The sequence below is a fragment of the Furipterus horrens genome, unplaced genomic scaffold, assembly GCF_987537825.1.
Source record: "Furipterus horrens unplaced genomic scaffold, mFurHor1.1.pri manual_scaffold_2, whole genome shotgun sequence".
NCBI classification, from domain to species: Eukaryota; Metazoa; Chordata; class Mammalia; order Chiroptera; family Furipteridae; genus Furipterus; species Furipterus horrens.
This window is the reverse complement of record NW_028327172.1, coordinates 168799119-168826439: the sequence shown is the minus strand read 5'-3', so window position 1 is coordinate 168826439 and position 27321 is coordinate 168799119. Positions and strand designations below refer to the sequence as shown.

At 42.4% G+C, this 27321-nt stretch overlaps 1 protein-coding gene across 6 annotated transcripts in view; it reads left to right on the top strand.

Moving 5' to 3' along the window:
* The window catches only part of SEPTIN11 (septin 11), an 88042-nt gene that overhangs the window by 50490 nt on the left and 10231 nt on the right, over positions 1 to 27321 (top strand). For all 6 annotated transcript variants that reach the window (XM_090266733.1, XM_090266730.1, XM_090266728.1 and 3 more), the window contains exons 3-8: positions 4065 to 4260; positions 10536 to 10722; positions 14435 to 14596; positions 19436 to 19532; positions 20780 to 20948; positions 26916 to 27048. In XM_090266733.1, coding sequence (XP_090122859.1) covers positions 4065 to 4260; positions 10536 to 10722; positions 14435 to 14596; positions 19436 to 19532; positions 20780 to 20948; positions 26916 to 27048 — 944 coding nt within the window. The remainder of the gene's footprint in view (positions 1 to 4064; positions 4261 to 10535; positions 10723 to 14434; positions 14597 to 19435; positions 19533 to 20779; positions 20949 to 26915; positions 27049 to 27321) is intronic.

The window sequence follows — 27321 nt, the reverse complement described above, 5'->3', positions numbered from 1 at the left end:
AAGGAGATAAGGTAAATGTCCCCAATGTAAGCCGAGGTTCCCGAGTGTCCCCCAGTCAGTGCAATCAAACCATGCAATGCCAAGTGTCACATGCTGTTATTTCAAGTTCCACAGGCAGGCAGCCAAAGCATGTTTCATCAAAGGCAATTCTCAGGAGATAAAACAACACAGCTTAGGTGCATAGCTCTCTGATTATCTGGCTCAAACAAGAATAAAATTGAGAGTATTTAGACCAGGCTGGCAGACCTGCCTGCACAGTTACTTTGATGGTCATTCAAGTAGTCAGCCTTGGCAATCAGAGTAAACGATGCTTCATCATAGATCAGCTATTTGATCAATCTACAATTACTTTCTAATTAATAATACAGACCTTCTGTTTGTCTGTTTGTTTTTAATGTTCAGTTTAGAGCTTGTATATTAAATAAGCCTGAGAACAGAGTGGAAGCGGTAGGACTGCCTTCCGCTGTGATGTGGGTGTCACATTCACCAGCATTGGCAGGAGCAGGGAAAACAGAAGCCGCGGATAGCGCTTCAAGAGTAAATCTGTAATTATTCTAACAACTAAGCATTTTAGGCAGATGAATTTGCAACAGAAGAAAACAAACTGAAAAATTCATCAGAGACACAAATCTCAGTATAAACGATCATCAGGATCAGTTTTCTGTTAAATTAACTTTTAATAAATGCCTACTCTGTGCCTACTACTCTGCTAGGGAGTTCGGAAAGGCTTCAAAGGTGGTATTAGTCATTAATTTTCTCAAAATATTGTTATAGTTGTTCAGTTTGAATTGGAACCTATGCCTAGTAGGCTTTTGATCACTCATTTAGAAAGAACAAAAAAGTATTGAAAATGTCCTTCTTTCTCAGGCTAGAGAGAGGCCTCAAAAACTAATGCATTGAAAAACTCTCCTACTTCTATAATTACTTTTATTCCAAAAGCTGTCATTTTTTACTGAACTGCCTTTGGTGAATCACACTGCTACTAGAGTAGCTGTGTCTAATTACAGCTCTTGAAAAGCACAGAGCATAGAAATGGAAAGTAAAGCACTCCGAAATTTAGAGGAACAGTGGTTTTTCCAACCCACTGATTAACCCTGTGCTAGAAGGAGGGCCTGGAATGCTAATTGTTCATAATTTCCACCCTAATGTAAATAATAATTAAAATTACCCCTCGCCTTAACAAAAAAAAGGGCAGGGGGTATGGTGTTCCTCATTGACATGTGCTTGACTAATTCTCAACCCAGTAAAATGAAATGGTAATTTCAGTCATGTCAAGGTAACCTAGAATCCTTGCATAGAAATTGAAGGCTTTATTGCTGTCCTTGGGGAAAGAGATGAAAGTTGAATAGGTCGCTTTCTACAGACAGAATCTGTGCCTTACACAGAGACCTTTATAAGGTAGTTCTGCTGTCATCCCTTTGCCCATGGTCTGCAAATAGGTAAATCGTGAAAAGAAGTTTGTTGCACTTGAGAAAGTTACACATGTAACGGATACGTAAAATGACTGGAGTATCGGATTGTGTACCAGATTCTAAGTATCCTAAGAGTGAGGACTTTGTTTTATTTCTGTATCCATTACCTAGTGACTTTGTGTTGCTCAAAGTTATTGTGTTAAGCCATGAATCATAGATATGAGTTTGTTGAGCTCTATCATGTTAGGGAACACAGACTAGTTCAAGTTACTCTTATGGATGGTAAGGATACTCAGGAAGGTAAGGTAAACATACTTGAATGACTCATCCTCTCAGTGCATCAGTGTAGTCAGCAGCAAACCACATAAGGCTGTTAATTAGTGAAAGCTCAAATCCAGAAAAAGTCCATCCTGCTTCACGTTTGCATTATATTGGAAAGCAGTGAGTAATACGGAACTTCTGATTGGTGAGTGAGTTTTGCTATTACAGTGGGAGAAAAATCCCCATGGCTACAAATCCCAGAGCTTTTTCCTCCATGGAGTTTTATCACCATCCTGAAAAGCATCATAGAAATCCTTTAGAAGAGGAACTGTTCCTGGGCTTTATTGGAAGGGCTGCAACGTATTAACTTGTTGAAATTGATCCAGAAGCCTAATTGGGAGATTTTCCAGATTTAAAAAAAAAAAAAAAAGGACTTTCCTATGGATAAAGTTCTTTGATTTCTACTTCCCTTTTCCACTATCACATATTCAGTCACTAACACCATCAGCAATAACAAGGGTGGGTGGGTTCTTTATCATTGCCAACTATTTCTGATTCATAAGAATTAGAATTAAGGAGAATCTTACATAGTTTAATTATGAAGAATTAGGCTAAAGTTCTTTGTGGTTCTACATTTGGGTCTTACCATTTGATTAGTGTAGCGGTACCAGGTAACTGCCGCTCTACGTTGCATGTATTCGTCGTCGTCGTTGGCAGCCGTCCGTCTCGAGAGACGATGGTGTAGCTTCTTAAGAGTCTATCTGCACCGCCGAGAATGGCTGTGCAGTCCGACTCGGGAGTGACACGGTATCTGTCTCCTCCCGTGTTGAATCGACATCTTGCGATGACGCTGGAGTGTCCTCTCCAGTGAAGCTGAAGCTACAGAGCCTGGGCAGGGTGATATGGAGGGTCTGCTGTTGCCCATGCAGCAGACCCCCCCTCTCTTCGCAGCTGAAGGGTCCAAGGGAAAGACGGAGTCAATACAGCTTGGCTTCAGGTGCGCCGCAGGAGTTGCCGGTGTTGACTACAACGTCGAACCGCCTTAGGGACTCCGGCTCCAGATTTTCTGTCGGGGTTTACTCCCTTAGCCTTTCCCCTGAAGAGGTATGCCACAAGGCAGCGGAGGTTTTTTGGAGTCAGAGTTTTCCTTCTCTGATGTATTAGGGTCTCAGTAAACACTTATTGACTTGAATTATCAATGTGAATTAATGAGATCAATGCTGCAGGTTATTTAATATGATTCAGTTTCATTGTCACAGACATCACCCTGAAATTGGGAAAACTAGATAATGTTTCTCATCTTGCCTCCAGCTGAATAGCGGGCATAAATGGGGGTAATTTAGGGGAGTCACATAAATTCATAACTATAACTGTCAAATATTAGTCCATCAGTTTTTTTCTGTAATAGTAGAGCCAAGATGCTTCGTTGGTTCAGTGTAGGTATCAGAGTCACAGAGACTTGAGTTAGAGCCCTGGCTCTGCCACTTAACAATGTGACTTTCAGCAAGTTACCTAAACCTTATCTAAGCCTCCGTGGCCCCTCTGTAAAATGGAGGAAACAGGACCACCTGTTTGTTTCATGGAGGGTTGTAATAGGGTTTACAGTAGTGCCTCGGTGCTTGCTGTTAATTTGTTCCAGAACTCGTGACCAGTGCCAAACCGGCGAGTGCCCAAGGATGAAGCATTTTCTCTTGTGGGGGGGGTTGTGACTCAGACAAGTTCTAGCAAGTGCGACAAGTCCCGAGCAAGCACCACATGATGAAACATTTTTTTCTCATCAAAATGTGACAAGTACAGGGTTTGAATGAGTTCTGAAGCCAACGAGTACCGAGGTATGACCATAAATGAGATCATGCATTAGAAGATCTCCCTCAGGGCCTGGCTCCAAGTAAGCACTTGGTAACTAGCTGAGTTTGTTACTATTGTTGCTATTGTCAAGGGTGTTGTTTTGAAAAGTGTAATTATTTTTGACAACATTATATGGTTTCAGATAATTCAATTATAAATGCAGTGTCTTTTTTTTTTTTTTCTAGTAATAGAAACTCAGCAGTATAATTTTTTTAAGTAACAGTTTTATACACCAACAATTAAGGGAGGAAGAGATACACATGATTTCTCTGTAATGTACACACTGACCATAGGCAAGCTTACACATTCTCTTTATCTAGAGCTAAGGAAGAGTATCTTGATCTGTAACTTCAAGATCTTTTTCTGCTAAATAGTTTCTATGGAGGTATGTGATAGATCACACATAGAACTGACTGTCTTTTCATGGAGGGATTTCTGGTGATCACTTTTTAGAAGTTTTACAAACATGATTATGGAAAACTCCAGATGAAGTGAACTGATATGTGAGAGGCATTGACACATCCTCTGATTCCTCTCATGTAGGTGAGACGGGCATCGGCAAATCCACATTAATGGACACTTTATTCAACACCAAATTTGAAAGTGACCCAGCTACTCACAATGAACCAGGAGTCCGGTTAAAAGCCAGAAGTTATGAACTTCAGGAAAGCAACGTCCGGCTGAAATTAACCATCGTGGATACTGTGGGTTTTGGAGACCAGATAAATAAAGATGACAGGTATATGTTGGGATTCTGTGGGGATATAAATGGATGAAGCAATAATAGAACCCATCACTGGTAAAGTCAAAGACTAAATGTTCACTGATTATGGGGGTTAGTCCAACTCTATCTCCTAAAAGATAAGACATTCTTGTCCTCTGAGAATTTTCTTAGAATGAAATTTTCTTGAGGTCAGAATCATCTAGTAGAATTGATTTCAGTTAGAAAGAATAGGCTAACTTAGGACATTTTTCCATGAGGGCTATAATCAGGTTTGGGGGATTTCCTATCAGGAAAATCAGTCTAGAAAAACAGAAACATACAACCACCCGACAGGACAGTTAGCAGAAACACCTGTCACCAACCACCTTATGCAGTTTTGGTACTTGGGCCAGATCTCTCGAACATCCATCAGGTCTGTTCCATATAACCAAATGCCTCTGCCATTGCTTGCAAGAAGAACCCTTTCCTTTTGTGGCTTCTGCCTGGGTTGCTCCTAAAATCCCAAAGTGAAGAAAACATTTTTATAAAAGATCTGTTGAGAAAAATCTTAGTTTCTGGCTGGCTGTTTTATTTTATTTTATTTTTTTAATGTTGGCACAGCCACATAAAAGTGCACTGGCTGGCTGTTTTAAATATTATATTTTATCTCAAAAAAAAAGTTTTGAGAAAGTTAAAACTGTCCCAGGCTCAAAGATGATTCCAGGAAGGGGGCTTCCAGAGACATTTTTGAGCAGTGACAGGATTATGGGAATAAAACAAGAAGTCAGTGAATTATGGTATGTTTACTTAGGTTCAGAAACTTCATTGGTACCAGGGTTCTTTCTGTTTTTCCATTTTCCTTAAAACTATATTATATATATGTGCTTTGTTAAAAGGAACTTGAATTATTTTTATCTAGGAGTGTGTATTGCCTATATATACAGAGTGGGGCAAAAGTAGGTCTACAGTTGTTCCTAGGGAAAATAATATAATAATTAGTAAATAATAACACAAGAACAAACTGTTTGGTGTACTCACAACTGTAAACCTACTTTTGCCCCACCCTGTATTTTAGCTATCATTGATATATATGAGCACCATGGTAATGATAGAGAAACACTTAATTCATTATGTAGCCGAGCACTGAGCTCTATTTTATCTATAGAGCAATTTAAATGCTCTTTCATAGACATAGTCCTGTAATAACAGGAGAAATTGTTAAATATAGTGAGAGAGATTTTATTTTGCATCTGGTCAAAATGGACTATCTGTACATTGTGTTGGGGTGGGACACAGCTGAGCTCAGGCCCTGCAGCTGAGCAGTTGCTCTTAGTTTATGACCTCGATGCCACAGAATGATGAAGAGGGTACTGCCTGAAGACTGTTTGTAATGTCAAGGGGAACAGATGAAGAGAAAACCCTGGTGACAAGAAGAAGAGCACCAGTGCATTATGGGAGCCCGGGAGAGAGCTGGGGGCTCCTGGTCATTGTGCAATCGCAGTGCATACTCAGAGCAAGGCAGATCTCCATCTCTGTGGCCTGCACAGGTTTCTCCCTGGAGTTAGAGAATGTCATGTGTGTGCAGTCAGTGACCGTTTCAGGATGCCTTTTTCTGCAGGAATGAGAACCCTCCTCCAGCATCTTGCTGCTCAGGTTCCATATGCTGTTCCAGATCAAAGTCATTGCCTCTGTGCTGCCACGAAATTTTTGCCTCTCCCATAAACAGGGGCTTTCCATTAGGCCGGTAGGGTTGCGCTCATCAGCACTGAACAGCAAGTGGCTAGTACATTACCCATCCTCATCATTGCAGCTGGAGGCCTCTTTAAGAAATTTTCTGACTCATTTGGGTCAAATAATAGTTTCCAAGGAGATTTAGAGAGAGGAAGTGTGATATTAACCTAACCTAGATACCAAATGTTTTTTTTTCTTCTGAAATTTCTTGACAGCTGTTGCGTAACCTCTTTAAATGGCACTTAGAACTCTGTGCCCCAGAAGGCATTGTTGACACTCTTGACTATAAACTGAAGTGACTATTGTTTAAAAGTAGTTATTCAGATAGGCCTGCATCCATCAAAAAATTGGAAGTGGGATATGCATTTTTGCATTGATATGTAACCATATGGTAAGGGATGTACTGTTTCTCTAACCCCATGATTATTTTACTGCTTTGGGGATTAGGCAAGATTTTCTGCCATTGATGCAAGACTTCAGGAATGTCCCAGTGTGTTTATGTAGGCTTTGGCCATGTCAGTGTTCCTGCATCGTTATCTGCCTAGGACCAGGCTAGCTAGAAGGAGGCAGGAAGAAAGATCTAGTAAAGTTTCCTGTTATGTTTCATAGTGTGATTAACTCTTGGTGGTTTAAGGGCTTCCTTGTTTTGCTGTGTGTGCTCTTCAGTGAATGAGGAAAGGGGTCTGGTGAAGAGGGAAATCAAGTTTTGTTGTAGAACTGGAAATTAAATAATTAGCCATACATTTGGGAGAGGAAAATAGACTGTCAACAGCTTATCATTGTCTATAATGATAATCAGCCCTTGAAAATCACTTAGAGAGAATTCTCAAACTCATCAAATCTTCATCAGGGTTATAAAAATGGGATTAAAGTAGACTTGTCTTTGAATTCTAAGGTTTTTTTTCCACACCTTTGGTGGACGTAGTTGAGGGATAAGGAGTATTGACTTTGGCTAACAGACAGCAAGATAGAAATCCATGGTAGGCATCTGGTCATATATGAAGTGGAGAGTCAGTCTCTGAATGATAGCATTGGCTATTTTGTAAGAATTATCAGTGTGTGGCTTGGGTGGATAGAAATTATCGTATAAATATTTTTTCCATCAGTTTTCGGGTCAAACATTTCTCATTTTATTGTGTTTTTTAATGTTTGGAGATGTATGAAAAACTGAGTGGTGGGTGAAAGGGAATATCCCCATACTATAAAAAGAAATTATGTGAAAATGTAAGGGCTAGATAAGATCCCCCCTCCCCCCATTTCCTCTGATTTATATGGCTGCTATCCAAGAAGTTTGAATTGGCCAAAAAGGATATAAATAATTGTCCTTTCTATAAGAATGGAAACTCGTTCGGCAGCCGTCCGTCTCAAGAGACGATGGTGTAGCTTCTTAAGAGTCTATCTGCACCGCCGAGAATGGCCGTGCAGTCCGACTCGGGAGTGACACGGTATCTGTCTCCTCCCGTGTTGAATCGACATCTTGCGATGACGCTGGAGTGTCCTCTCCAGTGAAGCTGAAGCTACAGAGCCTGGGCAGGGTGATATGGAGGGTCTGCTGTTGCCCATGCAGCAGACCCCCCCCCTCTCTTCGCAGCTGAAGGGTCCAAGGGAAAGACGGAGTCGATACAGCTTGGCTTCAGGTGCGCCGCAGGAGTTGCCGGTGTTGACTACAACGTCGAACCGCCTTAGGGACTCCGGCTCCGGATTTTCTGTCGGGGTTTACTCCCTTAGCCTTTCCCCTGAAGAGGTATGCCACAAGGCAGCGGAGGTTTTTTGGAGTCAGAGTTTTCCTTCTCTGTAAGAATGGAAACTAGCAAAAGGCAAAATAGGGATTAAGTGTCCTTATCTTTATGGCTGTATGCTGATAAGAAGAAGTGGAAGGTGGAGGGGAGATGGGTAGAGGATTTCTTCTAAGGGATTGTGAAGGGGAGTATAAGCCTCTTTGCTGGCTTGTTATGCATCAGAAGGAAATGATTTCATCAACATAATCCAATCTTTGAGGTAGGAAATTGTGGTTTTCATAAAGAGGTCTCCTGGAGAGGTCTCATTTATAATGGTACACAAAATGGATGGGATTTCATGTGTGGCAGGAAGGAGGGTTGAATCCCAGGTTTCTGACTTGACCAGCAGCGTGGATGGAGGTGCCATTAACTGTGCTGGGTAATATTGTTGGTTTGGCGACAAGATGGAGTTTGATTTTGACCTCATTTTGTTAGAAGAGCAAATAGAAATACCTGGTAAACAGTTAGATGGATGGGTCTGAAGCTCAGGTGAGGGATCTGGGCTGGAAGTAGAGATTTGTGTCATCATCATCATCAGGTAGGTGGCAGGTGAAGCACAGGGATAACTGATTTTCCGGGGAGACCACGGGGCAGGGAAAAAAGGAGACGGAGAGATTGGCCAGGATCCTGTAACAGGAAATCAGAGATGTAAGAGAACAGCTGAGTCTAGGGCAGAAAGCATTCCTCACTTGAAAAGGAGAGATGCTCTGCCTTCCATAACCTTGGAGGATCAGAATCAAAACCAGAGCCTAGAAGGGTAATTAATAGAAAGCAGAACATACTTGGGCAACTGTTGGAGAGGAGGCGGTGAGAAGCAAATCAGGAACTGGGGAGACAGGAAGGAGCGACTGCTGTGAGCTGCTTTTCCTCTTTTTGGGGCTGAGAGGACGTGGGGGGCCACCCCGAGTCCCCAGACTCATGCCTCAGTGTCCGGAGACTGAAGTATCAGGCCCTGGACTGTCAGAGCCAGTGGCCCTTGTTGGAGGGGACTGGTGCCTTCCCCATGCGGCATGAGCTCAGTGGCAGAGCAGTTGCCATGGAACCGGGTGGAGATAAAGTTCTCTTTTATTTTCCCCATTTTTAAAAAACGTAGGCTTGCTTTTCTTGTATTTGTTGTTTAGTATATTACTGTGAACTAGTTATATCTTACTTTTACATGCTAGTCCTTTTACATATATTAGCTCACTTATTTGTCACAATAGCTCTCTGATACAGATACTACTTTTGTCATTGATTTACCTGAGGAAACCGAGACACAGAGATTTAGTAACGTGCCCAAGGTCACAACAATGAGTGAGTTGTAGAGGTAGATTTTTGTCTTAGGTGGTCTGGCTTGAATCTATATTTCTTACCACTGTCCTATATAACTAACCCATAATAACTACGATTATTTCTCTTTTTATATAATACCTGCCTATGTTTTAAAATTGGAAAAAATAGAAGACGCTTATCACTTCCTCATCCTTTTCATTGACATTTTGCTTGTCATGATTTCGACTTGTTATTATTATTGCTGAGGCACATTCTACTTCTTTTTTAAACTGCTAGAGATTTTGTCTGCTTAAAGTGAACTAATGGTCTGTGATAACTTACCAAGCAAAAATGTCATCAGTAGCTTTTATCTGATAGCTTTGGTTTGAGTCATAAATTTGTTAGATATTGTTTTGTTTTTATTTTGTTTTTTGTTTTTGTTCGTTTTTTTCTCTTAAGGTGTCTGCTGTCATTTTCATTATAAAAGATTTGTAGTGCCCTTTCAAGGATTTCAGCTAATTCATAGTCTTGGGGTTCAGTGTTGGAAGGTTTTTATATTTCTTAAAGCTTAAATCATCCCTTAGCAATGTAGTACGTTTGGGGAGAATTAACCTGTTGTGTTCATATTAGACGGATCTCAATGCTGCTGACACTAATTTCTCTTGGAGACCTGAAAGAGTTCATGGCTTACCCAGTGACCTGCTGTACTTCTTAATCTCCAGAGAACATGAGGTTTATGTAGTCCCAATATGCTATTAATGATTGTATTTACGGTCAGTTAATAGCATCATACATAAAAATCAAAAAAAGATCTGAGTTATGATTTGGTGAAAAAAGAGGGTTATAAAATTTATCTTTTAATCGTAAAATTTAGAGTTGGGAAGAATCTTGAAGATCATAATGGTCTAGGCACTTCAGTTTACAGCTGAAATCACAGAATGTGCACAGGGCTTTCTGAGAGCACAGAGAGGCCCTCCCCTCTGGAGGAATGGGGCAAAGGACCAGGGAAGAGCTCCCAGCAGGAGGCAGTGCCATATACTGAAATCACGAACCAGTTCTATTCTGTGCTCCAATGTCCATCCGTTGGTGCAGGCTGTCAAAATCACTTTGTCAGGACATATTTGGAGGCTCAGTTTTGCCCCAGGAGGGAAGGCTGCTATAATCCCTTAGCAATATCTTCACGGGTCCCACAAGGAAAAGGACAGCACACTCCACATGTTTATAATCTCTGTTTTAAAGGGTGAATGTTAGCCAGGAAAATAATAGGAAGAAAACTGTTGCAGGTACAGGGACTAGGTGAGCAGGGTGTGGAGGCAGAGCTTGTTGCATGTGGCTGGGACAGAAACGGTGAGCCAGGGTGCAGTGAGAAAGGGGAGCCGGGAGTGATGCTTCGGGACCAGAGGACAGGAGGCCTGGGATACCATGGAACTGGGGCTTGGGCTCTGGAGACTTCCCTGGAGCACCACACCACGCCGAACTGCGTGAGAGGCTTGTGGCTAGAAACATGCTGACCCGAAAATGTGTTTTAGAAAACGCTCTTCTGCCTTCTAGCTATAAGCCGATAGTGGAATATATCGATGCCCAGTTTGAGGCCTACCTGCAGGAGGAACTGAAGATCAAACGTTCTCTGTTCAACTACCATGACACTAGGATCCATGCCTGCCTCTACTTCATTGCCCCTACTGGACATTCGCTGAAGTCCCTGGACCTGGTCACCATGAAGAAGCTGGACAGTAAGGTACTGACTGCCGCTCTGGTTAACCTGCACTCATAGATCACCTTATTAGAGGGCCCCAGTTTATTCTCTGCTTTCATTGTAATTTGTTTGTTTGTTTTAAGGACTTACTTTTTTTTTTTAGAATAGATTTAGGTTCACAGCAAAATTAAGAGGGAAGTGCAGAGGTTTCTTCTATCCCTCCTGCCCCCACACATGCACAGCCTACCCCATTACCAGCATCCCCGACCAGGGTGGTACATTTGTTACAATTGATGAACTACATCAATACATCATAATCTCCCATAGTCCATAGTTTTCATTAAGACTCACTCTTGGTGCACATTCTATGAGCTTGAACAAATGTGTAAGGACATGTACCCATCATTATGGTATCATATACAGTAGTTTCACTGCCCTAAACATCCTCTCTACTCTTCCCATTGATCCTTCTACCCCAACCCCTCAATCCCATAATTTATGTTTTCTGGTTTATAGAACCATAGAGTTGAACAATGTGAGAAAAATGCTTCAAAACCTCTCTGGATGTTAGGAGAAAACAAAACAAAATAAACAAAAAAACAAAGCCATGTAGTTTTATTACAAAGTATTTTTAGTTCTTAAATTAGCACCAGTGAGCCCTGGCTGGTGTGGCTCAGTGGCTTGAGTACCAACCCAGAAACCAAATGGTCGCTGGTTCAATTCCCAGTCAGGGCACATGCCTGGGTTGCAGGCCAAGTCCCCATTTGGGAGCGTGCGAGAGGCAACCACACACTGTTATTTCTCTCCCTCCTCCCTCCATTTCCCTCTCTCTAAACATAAACAAAATCTTTTATAAAAATTAGCATTACCTAGTGGAGATAGGAAAGGGTCATAGGAGGGGTTAAATTTAGGGAGATTAGAACATAAACTCATGCTTTATTTCCTTAAAAACTCACTAAATTTCTTAAAAGGTTTGGCTTTAATTTGAAGTTCAGAATGGAAAAAAAAAAGTTAATTTTTTTATCTATGTGACAACAGTCCAGCTTCTTAGAGTTTAAAATTGGACTATACCCATGTGTTGGAAAAAAGTGAAGTCTTAGTTTTAGTTTGACCCCTGAGCTGTCCACATGGATAACCTTTCTCTTTCACAGTGTTTGAAGGAAGGGACTGATAAGTTTCATAACATTTGGTGGTATACTTTTCAGTTAATTTAATTTTTCATTTTGAGATAAGCGGAACATAAATACATTCTGAAATAAATCAGCAGCAAATGAAAACAACCACAAAATGAAGTTATGGTATTTTCTCCCTTTTGAGTTCAATTAAAAGTCTTGCCTTAGGGGACTTTGTTGGGTGTTATTTTTCTGTCCAAACAACTCTGTTTAGAATATGCTTCTCTCCAGAGGGACATAATAGTGAGAGGACGCTGAGAAGATCAACCTGTCCCCAAGGCCACAAAGGGCCTACAGTGGCTTGAAGCAGGGCCAGGCTCCTTGGGCCTCCAGCTCTGGTTTCTAGAAGACTATTCTAACAGCCTGAGGATTACTGCAGCTAGAGTACTGTGGGGAGAATAAATATAAACCTTTCTTCATTTCATTTGATTCAGCTTCAGCGGGCCATCAGTGGTGGGGTGTCCTGGGCACTGAGGCCCATCCCAGAAAGGAGGTGGGAATGGGCAAGGGCAGGTGGCTTTCTCACTGTGGCCCAGTGGATAGACCAAGCAAGGCTCATATCCAACAGAGGACTCTGTTTAGTACAATTGATTTTAAAAGGAGAAGAAAACAAGGCAAAACAAATGTAGCTTAAAAAGAAAAAGTCACCACAAAGCAGGTTAAACTGCTTTCAAACAACTGATAATTGTCATAGAGTTAGTGCTAGGGAGCATCTGAGAATAGTGTTGTCAAAGGTTTGTTTAGCCCAGTGTGGCATGGCTCAGTGGATTGAGTGCTGGCCTGCGAACCAAATGGTCACTGGCTCGATTCCAATCAGGACACATGCCTGGGTTGGGGCCGGGCCTCCAGTTGGGGGCTTGCAAGGGGCAAATGATCGATGTTTCTCTCCTTCTCTGTGTCCCTCCCTCCCCCTCTCTTTGGAAATAAGTAAAGTCTTTTCTAAGAAAAGGTTTGTTTATAGAAGTAAGATAAAGAGTTAAGGCAGATATATGATCATTTCAGAAAAGATAGGCAAGTACCTCTCCCTGAGGAAAAAGAGACCTTAAATCTAAATTGCCTGGTTTGTCTATCTACTCTGATCAAATTGCCAAAAACAAAAAACAAAAAACAGAAGCAATGACTCCCTACCATTTTGTCTATGTGGATATTAACTGAATATTCAATGTGTACAAAAGGTAGCCCATATGAACTTCCCGCCTGGGAAGTTTTTGTGCCTCGGGTCCTGATCCAAACGCTCGTTCCCCCACCGACACGCCTGTGTTTGTGGTCTGCCATGCGCTGGAGGAAGCCCACGTGGGATGAGAACAGGAGTTGGTTGAGGAATAGGATTTTCTATCGGCATGTCATCTCATTCTGGTTTACGAGGGATTTTGCTCGGGCTCTGGGAATAAAAGCAGAAACGAAGGAATCCAGACACAACCTCGATAACCTCCCTAAAGACTCTCTTCCCTGGCCAGGACTGCTTTCTCATGGACTCAGTCCCTTTTCACCTGAGCTGGAGGAGAGCATGGTCCCAGGTATTGGATGACAGTAGCATCTTATTCACTCTATACTTACCAGGGAGGGAAAGAAAGTTAACCTTAAAAGATGTGTCCAGCCCTGGCTGGTGTAGCTCAGTGGATTGAGCGCTGCCCTCTGAATCAAAGGGTTGCCAGTTTGATTTCCAGTCAGGGCACATGCCTGGGTTGCACACCAGGTCCCCAGTTAGGGACACTCGAGAGCCAACCCCACATTGATGTTTCTCTCCCTCTCTTTCTCTCTCCCTTCCTCTCTCTCTGAAAATAAATCAATACAATTAAAAAAATGCCTTCTGTGCACAGTGCGTGCAGGGGTGGGAGAAGGGTGTCCCACCTTGGGTCTGGGGCTTGTCCTGCGAATGCGCCGGCTCTCCTGGGGGTGCCTGTCCTTGTCCAACTCCAAGTGCTGCCTGGTGTCTGTAACCGAGGCTCTGAAAGCAAGCCTGGCCTTTGGCACTAGGCCTCATTCTGGCATGAAGGAATAATGCGAGAGAAGCTGACTTTCAAAAGAATTAGTAGGTGTGATTTTGAAAAATTTTAAAGTCGGTGAGATCATTTTTGTTTTGGTAAATACTTAGGTGCTCCACTCCTAGAAGTTTTCAGGTTATCGGAAGGAAGAAGTTATCCTGCCTGGAGTTGAATATTGCACTAATCTCTAACTAACGAACACCTTATTATTAGACTGCTAGGAACAGGCAGAAATCAAGTTCTGAAAGGAGCTGGGAGGGGCCTAAAAGGAGTGGTTGGTTATTCAAAGAATAGCTTCTTTGTTATCGCCATTTGTCATTGAGTAACACTTCCTTTTACTCTGTAAAGAATGAGGTAGCCCAAGAGGAAATTACAAGTCTGCTTTCAGTGCCGATGGGAGGAAGTAAAAGTGTTCACAGATGGAACTAAAAGATTATCCCATGTCTTCTTAATTTTGCAGTTAGGTCAAAAGTCCCATTTTTAATATCATATTTTTTTAAGTGTAGTTTTACAGTTTTTGTTTATGCGTTTTATTCACTTGTCTAATTATTTTTCTTACATTGGAATTGTATAAAAATGGATGTGTTTGTTTTCTAGGTGAACATCATTCCAATAATTGCAAAAGCTGACACCATCGCCAAGAACGAACTGCACAAATTCAAGAGTAAGATCATGAGCGAGCTGGTCAGCAATGGAGTCCAGATATATCAGTTCCCCACAGATGAAGAGACTGTGGCAGAGATTAATGCGACAATGAGTGTAAGTCCTCAAGTAGGAAAGGACAAGCAGTGATTACTCTGAAGGCTTTTCTTAGTATCGGCATTGTAGAGTGGCTAGAACACTGGCAGGGAATCTGGGTGGTCCAGTTCTGCCACTGTTTCAAGTCATTTAACCATCTATCAAATGGGAGAGTTAAACAAGATTATCTCAAATGTCCTTTCCACTCTAAATTATGATATCTATAGCAAATCTTGTGGAAAGGGAATGCCAGCCCATTTCCATTTCACATAAAGCAGTTCTCCAAGGTTGGCAGAAGCATGTCCACCTGCCTCACTTTTGCTTCTGGGATTGGTTCCTGCCTTTTCTATTTTCCCCACCCTTTCCTGAATTAGTAGATAAACTGGCCGTTGAGGGTGTAATTCCCACATCACAGGGAGGAACGAACGGGTCAGGAGATTAATGATTAAAGCCTCAGCAGTCTAACTATGCCTGTGATATAATCTGTCCTGGTGAGCCCCCATCCTGCTGGCTGGTAGCCACATCCTCCCACTCTGATAGCCACATCCTCCCACTGCTCTGTGCATCTGAGCCACAGTGACTCTACGTATCTTTTTTCATTTGGGAATGCGTAACTTCGGTAAAAGCAACATTCTTTGCACGTTGTTGATGGCCAGTGATACTCTTTGGGATTCTTAAAATTATAGGTTACCTTCAGTGAAATGTAATTAGAAGCTACAAAGTAGCTCGATCTTACCTGAATCCACGCTTAAAATTGATTCAGACGTGTGCTAGTGGCAGTGGAAATTAGTTTAAATTTTTTGAATTTGTGGAAGGTTGAGGTATATTCTACTTTTATTAGGATGTCTGAACATGAAAAATTGTGTCTAATCATGTCATTCTTCAGTGTACGAATGACACTTTTAAAAAATTAATGGCTTTATTGAGATATGATTGATATACTCTACAATTCAGTGGTTTCTAGTATATTTACAGACTTGTACAACCAGTGCCACAAACAATTTTAGAACATTTTCATCACCCCAAAAAGAAACAATGTACCTTTTAGCTGTTAATCCTCTAACCATTCCCACCACAGGCAATCACTAATCTACTTCCTTTTCTCTAGATTTGCCAATTCTGGACATTTTATATAAAGGGACTGATGACTTGGGCAAAGTCATCTAGTTAATAGCAGCTTTGAGATTTCAGCCCAGCCCACCTGGTCCCCAGTGCTGTACGTGGTGTGATGCTTGTCACCATAATTTAGGAGATCAGAGGGACTCCACAAAATTGCCTCTTGTTTCTTCAGTTCGGCCTATGGACTTTTCTTTAGAGGGCTATTTTCGTAGAGGGAGGATTTCCTCCTTAAATTAATCCCAGTATGACTAGGACTTTGGAAGCAAATGTAACTTTCTTCTCCTCTGGGGCTGTTATTGTATGAGTTTAAAATTTAGGGATCTCATTAATAAAAAGATAGTCCAGCTTCACTCTGCCCTATTCTGGTCACACTCTGAGTTGTGTGACCCGCTGTGGCTGTCATCCTTCCATGGCCAGGATAGTAAAGGCTCTGGAAGAAACTGGAGAGCCGATTCTTTCTGGGAAATAGACAGGAGGGGTAATGAGAGGAAGGTTGCCATAAGGGAGAATGACTAGACTTATCCTAAAAACAACCAAAACGAATGAGAGAGCACGGAGGGGTTTTGGCCCAAAGGAAGTTTGACTTTTGGCACCACTGCAATACAACGAATGCCCTACCGATGTCATAGGTGGTAGGTAAACAATGAATTCTGTTTCAGCTCACTTAGGAGAGGTAACTTGGAGGGAATTCCTATACTGGGTCAAAGTGATGCTTAAGGTCTCTTCTACCTCTAAAATTCTGTGGTTCTGGTATTGACAGCTTCATGATAATAGTAGCACCTGACATGTTTTACACTTATGGAGCATTTACTACGCACTAGGTACTGTTTGAGGCTTCACATTTCATCTTTGCAATAATCCCATGAGGTGGTACTATTATTTCTATATCATATATGAGAAACGGCAGCCGTGCACCTAAGATTGCATATCTGTTGACAGCGGAGGTAAGATTCGAACCCAGGCAGCTTCGCTCTAGAGCTGATACTCTCGCCCTTCATGCTAACTGCCGCCCTAGCAGAGCGGTTGTGCTTGTTTGTACCATTGTCCAAGATGGGCTGAGATGCCACTTGTTTATTCCACCATAGAATTGCAATACGGGTGTCAGTATGGGATTCAGGAAGGAACATGAATGAATATCATCTCATTTTCTCTTTATATCTCTCCCCATTGTTTTACATCATTTTGCACAGTCATGAAACTAAATTGTGTTAATTTTCTTGGAAAGAAAAACGCTATGAACCTTTGGCTTTCTTTCTTTATCAGATTAATAGAACTGAAGATCTTTGCTATTCCCAAGTTAATCTTGATCTTATCAAGAAATTTTCTTTCAGGTCTTCATTGCAAACCATTTCAGGTGATGAAATCCCACACGAAATGTGGACAAGACTTCCCTGGCAGCTGCTTCATCACTCAGTTTGAGTGGAGGAAGCACTTTCCTTGGTTGTTACAACATAGTGTTGAGGGGAAGGGTCCTCTCGATCCTAAGCTTTAGGGAGCACATTTCAGTTCCCGACTTGGAGTTTGAGAAAGGGATGCAGTTTCTCTCCTTCATACGGAGCATGAGACGAACTAGACAATATCAGTATCTTGAGCAGAAAACAAATACCACTTGGGCAGCCTGGGCAGAGGATTATGCCAAGCTCTCTGTGGGAGAAGACTTGGCTTTAAAATGTGCTTGCCTTTCTCAGCTTATCTGTAGTGGAAGCACACTGAACTGGGGAATCATTTCAAATGTTTTTTATTCTTATATGCTTATAAAAAAAAATAGACTTACTGTTTTCTCTCCAGAAATGTAGCCATAGCTCCCAAATAAACCATGTGAAACACTCAGTTGTCTTGAACAGCATCTCTGCTTGAGATAAGTGTGGGTGCAGGGCTTGGGCCCATAATTTGGGCTATGGTGTATTTCTAACTTGAATTTAGTGCAATAGGCAGCTATCTAAAGCAGTGCCATTGAACAGAAATACAGTATGAGCCATACAAGTAATTTAAAATTGTGTAGTAGCCACATTAAAAAAAGTGAAAAGAAACATGAATTGATTTTCAGAACTTATTTAACCCAATGTCGTCGTCGTCGGCAGCCGTCCGTCTCGAGGGACGATGGCGTAGCTTCTTGAGAGTCTATCTGCACCGCCGAGAATGGCTGTGCAGTCCAACTTGGGAGTGACAATCCCTGCCGCACTTGGTACAGGTGAAGGCAGATGGCCGTTGTTGCTGCTGTTGACGCTGCTTCCGCCTCGATCTTTTCTGGACCGCCTCCTCGTTGCGCGCAGCCTCTGCACGTGACGTACCTTGCCTGACCGCGAGCCTCCAGGCTAGGCGGTCGTCTGCTTGAACTTCCCATTTAACCCAATGTATTCAACATATTATCATTACGACATGTAATAAATATAAAAAGCATTAATGAGGTATTTTCATGGTAAGTCTTTGAAATCCAGCATATATTTTTACAATCATAGCACATCCCAACTTGGGTGCACACCTAGTTACTCCTAACATACTTAAAAAATCTTAAGTCCTGGCTGGTGTGGTTTAATGGATTGAGTGCCAGCCTCCAAACCAAAGGGTCGCCGGTTGGATTCCCAGTCAGGGCATATTCCTGGGTTGCAGGCCAGGTCCCCAGTTGGGGATGTGCAAGGGACAACCACACATTGATATTTCTCTCCTTCTCTCTCCCCCACTCTGTAAAAATAAATAAATAAAATCCTTAAAATTTTTAAAAAATATTAAATAAGTTCCAAAAAGATCATTTTCCTTTAATCATTGTGTCTACATTGACAAAAAGCAAAGTGAAATTCAGTTTCTTGGTCCCACAAGCCCCGTGTCAAATGGTCAAGGTCCGCATATGTTAGTGGCTACTGGATTGCACAGCTTGTGTCTAAAGCTTACTGCATAATCACAAAGACTCAGTTTCTCCTTGGATCTAGCTCAAATAAAATTTTCTGTATTTGTGTGGAGGAAGGGTAGGGTATAAGAAGCCCACCCCAACTGGACTGTCACATCTCCCTCTTGTACCCTCCCCGATTTCTCTTGCCACTGAGTAGAGGCCTGTGGAAGTGGGGGGTATAGAGGCAGGTGGAAACCCATCTGGCAGAGCTGGGGGAGGTAACGACAGCAGGTCCTTGAATAATGTCGTTTTGTTTGTCATTTTATTATAACTTTGATGAGTGAAAAAAAATGGATTCCTGGCCAAGGCCACTGTCTGTGTGGAGTTGTCATGTTCTCCCTATGTCCATGTGGGTTTCCTCTGAGGACTCTGGTTTCCCCCCCACATCCCAAAGATGTGCATGTTAGGTGAACCCATGTGTGTCTAAATAGCCCAAGTGTAAGTGTGGTTGTGGGTGTGAGCGTGCCCTGTGATGAAAGGGTGAGTGTCCTGTCCAGAGAGGGGTCTCTCCTGGTGTTCGGAGCTGCCGGGAGAGGTTCTGGCCACCCTTGACCATGAACTAGAATCAGCGGGTTAGAATATAATAATCTTACTTGTTTTTATTTACCTTTCTTAACTGTATATGTGGCTCACATATATTTCCATGTTTAGAAGTGTTTTGGGTCTTTAGAAGTTTGGTGATGTTTTTGTGACCAGAAATATGCCATAGAAACTTAACTCTTGTTGATACCAATTAGACTATAGTAAAATGATTTTGTTTTATGGTCATTTCTCTGAAAGCTGCAGTTTCCAAGAACCTGTTGATGATGTTAAGCAAGGACTCACTGTCTCTCTATCCTTGTGTTGCTTGGCAGGTACACCTGCCATTTGCAGTGGTCGGCAGCACTGAAGAGGTCAAGATCGGCAACAAGATGGCCAAGGCCAGGCAATACCCATGGGGCGTGGTGCAGGGTATGTGTGTGTCACAGGCAAGGGGTTCTCCACACTTAGCCCCTGTGCTGACCAGCCACGTTTCTTTCCTCCCCACCGTGTTTGGGGAGCTCCTTAATCGTGGGCAGGTGCATGGGAGCAGCAGGGTTGTACACCTGGTGATGGCAGAGGTGAGAAAGAAACAGTGTCCAGGTAGGACAGTGGTGACAATGGAGAGAAGTGGCTGCAAAACCCTAGTGTCCATGAGGCAGCCCCTAAAAAATGATGTTTGTGTGGGAAACTCAGTATAAATTCCTGATAGAAAAGAGTTCCTCCCTAGGCATGCGAACCAGTTTCATCAGTAAAGTATAAGAAAGCTGTAAAGAGTTTCTTGCAAACAAGAGAACAGTTGTTTTTCCATACCTGTTTATCTCTGGAAACATTGTGCTCTAATTAAGTGTTATCTCAGTAAATATCTGAGAATTAAGAGAATACCTGACCCGTGTCTGGCACTGTGAGACATGAATGACCACAGTGTCCATGGAAGAAGCTTCCCATGCGCCACTTTGATGGGCAAGGACTCTATCACCTGCTCTTGCTCTGTGCTTTGAAGCAGGACGTCCAATGCTGTAGATTAAGCAGCATGGCTCCAGTAGGTCCCTTCATTGGTTTGAAATACGTAAGACCTCTGTTCCTTTGTTCTGAAGAAAGGCAATAAATCTGTGAGGAAAAGAAATGATACCTTTGAGATCCTAAGAGAATTTTACAAATCTTACCAACTTCTCTACAACAAGAAAATATTCTTCATGGTGTTGATAAAATTAAAGGAGGATATAAAAAAAAGCCTTGCACAACTCCAGACAGCATGGGGTGGTAGAAACAGGCCTGTCTTTGAAGCCAGACATCCTGCTGTTTGATATAGACTCTGCTACCTCTAAATGGGCAAAGCCATGCTTCTGTGTCTGCAAAGCAAGAGTCACAGTGCCTACTTGGCAGAGTTATTATGAAGAGTAAAGGCAATGTTTGCATATTTCTTCCCACGATGCCCTGCACTGAGCAGGCACTCGGCAGTTGCTCCTGTCCTCAGTATTATGGTCCATGTTGGGAATCTTGTCTTCAATGGGAAAGTAAGGTGAATCTAGTAAAGGATCTTAAGGTGGCTTTGAGACCTCAGAGATTTCAGGAGCATTGGTAACAAGATCTTGGAAATATCACTTCAAATTTCAGTGACATTAGTGCTGATAGCAGCCTCCACCCCCTCCTCACTTCCCCTCCCTCATCTCTTGCAGTTGAGAATGAAAACCATTGTGATTTTGTGAAACTTCGGGAGATGCTGATCCGCGTGAACATGGAAGATTTGCGAGAACAGACTCACACTCGCCACTATGAATTGTATCGGCGCTGTAAGCTCGAGGAGATGGGGTTCAAGGACACTGACCCCGACAGCAAGCCCTTCAGGTATGTGGCCATGTAACGATCAGGTGTTTCCAAGACTAGCGAAGGTGGTGTGTTGGTGCAGCACAGAATTCCTTGTTGGATTGAAATATCTGGAGGGAAGCACCTGGTGGGGGCAGGTTAATCTCATACATTGCCAGGCATTTTGATAACCACTTTCTTTTTATTTTTCTTTATTGTATTTTTTCCATTATCATTTATCCCCCTTTTACCCCACTGTCCCCCGCCCCTGCAATCACCATGCTGTTGTTCCTGTCCATCCAGGAGTCCTTTTTCCTTTTTGCTCAATCCCTCCACCCCAACCCCACCCCCAGCCAGAGCTGTCAGCCTGCTCTGCATCTATGAGTCCGTCTGTTTTGCTTGTTCTTTCAGTTTCTTCACTGGATTCCACATATGAGTGAAATCACATGGTACTTGTCTTTCTCTGACTGGCTCATTTCACTTAGCATGATGCTCTCCAGGTGTATCTGATAACCACTTTATTTGCATTATCTCAGCCATCAATGTAGTTGATGTCATTATCATCATTTCACAGATAAGGAAACTAAGTGACTGAAAGTGTAAACAGCCTGCCCAAGGTCCTACAAGTAGGAAGTGAGGGGCGTGAACTAGTGCTCTTAATCAGAGAGGCACAGAGGCTGGCCAGGCATTTACAAAGGGGTGGCTGCTGCTTACAGTTTGTCTCTTTCATTTTTGCCAAATAGGTGTAACTGCCCCGGGCTCACTCTTTTTGGAGTGCTCTACTAGCTTTGAGCAGTTCAATACTATTCTAATAACAAACGACTAGGAAAGGGGATAACCTACAGAAAACTTTGTACAGATTTCCCCACATCATTGATGGATAGAGATGAAGAGGCAAGATGTGAAGGGGGAAATATTAAAATTAATGTAGAATTAGAGGCTTGGCAAAAACCCAAACCCTGTCAGAGCCCGGTGGTGGTGGTGGTGGTCTACCCGGGCGGGGTACCTGACTTGGTGAAATGTCAGTGGAAGGTGGGACAATCAGGCCAGGCTCGCAGGAAAGGATTGCCTTGTCCATACTGAGCTTTTGCAGTTTTTTAATATAGATGTGAGGTGTGTCTGGGCTCTGTCTCTACCCACTGGAGGTTACAGGGTCTGGGAAAAGACAGTCTTCCTCCTCTTCGGTGGCTACCCCTATACCTCACACTCTGATGCGAAGGAGCTGGCTGGCATGGCACCAGAGGCAGCCTGCATGTGGTGTGGTGGACTCCACCCTGGATCTGAGCTGCCCCTGGGGCGGTAGGAGCTTTATTTTCCCGAATTGCTATAGAGGTCATTTGGCCAAATCTGGGCTATTCCCCTGATGCCATGCCTCTGTGGAGTTCCGTGAGCACGTGTGAGAACATTGGTGAGAGCAATGGAGACCCCAGCAGAAGGCATCTAACTGAGAAGGTAACCTCTGGCCAAGTTCAATATCATTGAGTCCCACCCTGGGAGCTTGTAAAACGGGCATTCTTCACCTGTATGAAATGCCACTTTCTGACTCAAGATAGAAAATGCCTTCTTATGCAAACAAGTTGAGCTAACTGCACCTTGAAACACATTGACCAAAAAGAGTCCCTACAAAATCAGGCCTACTCTGTGGTTTTTAAACCTGATGAAAGTGGATTTTGTGAGGGAGAGGCTGTCTAGTTTTTCATGGAGGTTTTGCTCCGCCGGGTGTAGAGGTGGAACAAAAACCCTGCGATAACATAGAACGAATTTGACCCTCACCCTTGTTCAGACCCAGGCAGTGCCGAAGAGCCTGTTCCTCAACTCCTCATCCTGTCTGGGCCTCAGTTTCCTCGTCTGTAAAATAAGGAGTGGGGCTACATCAGGAGACAGTCAGATTTAGTAAAAGGACTTTCTTTATGATGGGCCAGGTAGTAACCCACCTAGAGCTCCCTGCGTGCCCTCCCCCGATGGCCCCACTTCCCCCCCTTCTGGCTGGTGTTTGGAGTCAGGGGAAGAGATACAGGACATGCGTGGGGACTGGTCTTGTCTCTGCTTTTCTCCTGTGACACCATTGCCCTTTGCCCAGCTGTCCCTGTCTGAACCACTCATTCCGTATCTCAGAATACCACCTCCTCCTTGCCTCCACCTGTCAGGTCACAGAAAGTACTCAGTGACCACCATCCTCTCAGGAGATCACAAAGTTTTCAGGGCCATGAGAAGTGTTTGCTTTTTTAAAGAGCCCGTAGGCCTCGGTTCAGCAGGGCAGTGCTGTGGGCGGAGCTCCCCTCTGAGCCAGGTGGCCTGGGGCAAATCCCCACTCTGTCACTTCCCGACTGTGGGAACTGAACAGGTTGCTAAGCACTCTCTGTCCAGATTTCTCCATCTATGAAGTGGAAGGTGATAATACATCATTGGGTGGCTATAGGGATTCATGAACCCCCAGGTGTAAATCGCTCCATAAACAATGGTGATGTGTCTCACTCCGGGATGCCCCCCACAGGGTGGTGGTTCCAGAAGCGTGTGACATGTTTAGAGGGAACTGTGCTGTGTAAATCGTTAGAATGAAGGATGAACTGAAACGTCTGTTCATTCTCCCTTCCCTTGACTTCCATAAACAAAACCTGCCTCTACCAAGGGCTCTTAGGAGAAAAACAAGGATAAATCCTAGTTTCAAACCAGCCTAGAACCTTATGAAAAATTGCACATTTTTTACTTAGAAAGGGTGTTAATTGGTGATTGCTGGGGGGAGGGAAGTATAAGGGAACTAAATGGTAATGGAAAAAAATACAATAAAGATTAAATTGGAAAAACCCCCACAATATTTTGTAAAGTACCAAGAAAAAAGGTATTAATAACTACAATTAAAAATTAAGTTGGAAGAGCTAAAAATTGGTTAGGTATCTGTGAGTGGATAGAATAGAACCGGATCCTTCTGGACTGGTTTTCACCGACTGGAAGCATTCAGAAGGGATTCTGGTATCTTATTTACATTTCAATTGGCAGAGGTTCCTGGGGAATATTATTCTGTGAATGCTGTGGTTGTTCTGAGTCATTTCTAAATCATGTACTGTAGTTGTGACTCCTTGGAATGATGTTTTATGATATCTTTCTTACATGTTGCTGATCATTTCCAATGTTAGACTTCTTAGGATGCAGTGATCTAATAAGAAGCATTAACTGAGCCCATCTTCCTCTTGCAGCCCAGGATGTCACACTGCTGCCAGACTCTTGGCTGAGGCCACCTGGCCAGCAGCAATGTTGTTTCTTAGTCTTTCCCCAGAACACAGCTTTCCAACTTAGGGCTGCAACCTTTACTGGAAAATATGTTCTACATTATGATCCAGTGTACACATTTCATGAAGCAATACTTGCTCTTATTGTTTGTTCTGCACTCTGCTATTTTCTATCCTATTCTCTTAAACTTTTTTCTTTTAACCTATTGGCTAAGACCCTTAATTGGGTCACGACCCATAGTTTGAAATTGTATCTCTAGAAACTGCAGCATAAGGTAGGTTGTGGCTGGGACTAGGTAAGGCAGAGTCATCTGGAGAGTTCTCAGTATTCTGGGTAGCATCACCCAAAGCACATTCGATCTGGATTATTATTTTTAAATCTTTATCTGAGGATATGTTTACTGATTTTAGAGAGAGGGGAAGAGAAAGATCGGTTGCCTCTTGTACACGCCCTGACCAGAGATCAAATCTGCAACCTAAGTATGTGCTGACTGGAAATCGAACCCATAGCCTTTCAGTGTACAGGCCGACTCCCAACAAACTGAGCCATCCAGCCAGGGCACCTTGGATTACATTTTTAAAGTTTCCAGGATTAAAGAAATTTGGGGAGCTCTTAGTCAATCAATTTAAACAGGTTCTTTACCGAAGGACTTTTCAGAGCATTTAAGATAAGCAGAGGATGGCGAACTGGTTACATCAAATTCCTTGGGGAGCATTTAAAAATAACAGGTTAGGTGACCTTAACCTGACATCCTGAGCCAGCATCTCCAGGCGTGGAGTTAGGAATCTGTTTATGAAAGTCAAATAAAACATGCTCAGGCGATCCAACTGTGCTGCTGGGTTCAGGAGCCATTGTGCATTGGGACTCTCCTACAGGGAAATGATATATAGCATTTTCCCTTTATTCCTTTACTTGGGGACCCCTCTATTTAAGATCTCTTGAACTAGTCATCTCTGAAACACATTTCTGAATAGTGTTTCTTGGTAGCATTTCTATAAAAGGTGTCCCACTGCTTGTGAGAAAGAAGGGGAAATATATTTATTATCCTAAACTCACCATCAAAAGCCAAATTCCCCCAAAAATTTTGTAGCAGGGATAAGCCATCTTTTGCCTTTGGCAATTCTGACCCAAAATTGTGGTGATGAAGAATTTATTGGAAGCTAACAAAATCAAATTTGTGAATTACTTTGTTGTTCTATTATCAACACATATCTATATCTCTGTGGCTATGTGTCTTAAATTTTCAAGTCCAAATATTGCTATTAATATTAGCCAACATTAGTATTGGCCAAACTTGTTTTAATCTCATAAAGTAATGTGAAAGCTAAAATATACCTCTGGAACCTCAGAACACAGGATTCTTCGTTAACAGGTAGTATCGATACTCTTGAGACGTTTTCTAATTGTTTAGTACTTTGTATTTCTACATGCATGTGCACTCCCACCACCTGAAAATCCCTTTTCTTTTCCTAAAGGACAAGTGTGAATGCTGGGGCTGGCTGTATATGGTACCTGAGGTCATCCAGAGGAGCTATCCAGTTTGGGTTCACCACTTTGGATAAAATTGGTCCATGGGCAAAGCTGGATAATCCAGCAGGCTCATGTTACTGTGACAACTCTTCTTTTAAGGAAATTGCAGGGGAGAAAAAGCAATAGCACCTTATAAAGTGTCAGCAGATGGTTCTCTTTGTATGGGTGTGGGTGTGTGTTTTCCTAAGTTGGGTTACCAAAGGTGATGTTTCTGTATATGTACTTATTTTGACTTAGAGATAAAGCTGAGTTGTGGCATTCAATTTAAAATATCAGGCTCTAAACCTGGCTGGTGTGGTTCAGTGGACTGAGTGCTGGCCTGTGAATTGAAAGGCTCTGATTTGATTCCCAGTTGGGGGCACATGAGAGGCAACCAACTGATGTATCTCTTGCAAGCTTTTCTCCCTGTTTCTTGCTCCCTTCCCATCTCTCGAAAAGTAAATATATAAAATTTAAATAAAATAAAATTTTGGGCTCTAAATTCTGTAGTCAGGAGGAAGACGGGGTTTAAAGTAAAAATAAAACTCCTCCCTGCTCTTTTTATAAGTGCTAATACAACTTTAAAACTAGCAGTTTTGTGTAATATCTTTAGATATACTATTGTCTCTTTAGATGGTTCACTGACTCTGTTTTCTAACCTGGAGACTGGAGAGAGATGAGTGGGGAGAAGGTAATATTTGTTCAGCACTGAATGCTTTAGTCACTTTGCCTCAATTTAATTCCCATAATCATGTCCCTGGAAGGTAAGTGCTGTTGTATCCACATCTTCTACAGGGAGCACTGAGGCTTAGAGGCTGTGCCCTTGTCAAGATCAGTCATTAAGTCGCTGTGGCCAGGATCCAAACCTTGATCTGTCAGGCTCTATCACCTATACATTTCTCACCCTACACTACACCACCTCCGTCTTCTAAAATTCTTAATCATTATCTTCCGCGTCTACCTGATGTGCTGATATGGAGGATATCAGCCAGCCCAGCCCGGGCTTTCCCTGTATGAATATGTGTAGAATAAATGTGGCCAGTAAGAGGCAGCCCAGTAGTGCTACATTGTGCTTATTGATTCATTTCTGGTTCTTGATGCACTTGTCTTTCTGATCACCCCATAACTAAAAAGAAGATGGTGCCATTTTATGTGTCTTTAATATGGTGACAGCCTTATCTATTTTTTGGAAGAGAGTGGGTAGAAATTCTATGAACTGAAATTTCATATGCACTTTCAATGACACTGTCCTTGTTTGTGACTTTTGAATAGTCTTCAGGAGACATACGAAGCAAAAAGGAATGAATTTCTGGGAGAACTTCAAAAGAAAGAAGAAGAAATGAGACAAATGTTTGTTATGAGAGTGAAGGAGAAAGAAGCAGAACTTAAAGAGGCAGAGAAAGAGGTAAGCCACCTATCTGTTCTTTATCAAGGGAGAAAAATAAGCAAGGTGTTTTATTAATACTTCACATTTTATGAGACTTCATGCTGCTCTAAGTACCTTCTACATACGTTTTATCACATGCGTGGCACTAATCTATCAAGAAAAGTAAGTCAGATATTCTTATCCCCCGTTTTACAGATGATAAAACTGAGAGTCGCAAAGGTTAAGCGATTTATGCAGTCACTTACCTAGTTAATAGCAAAGCTGAAACTAAAATGAGATCTTAGGTCTCTG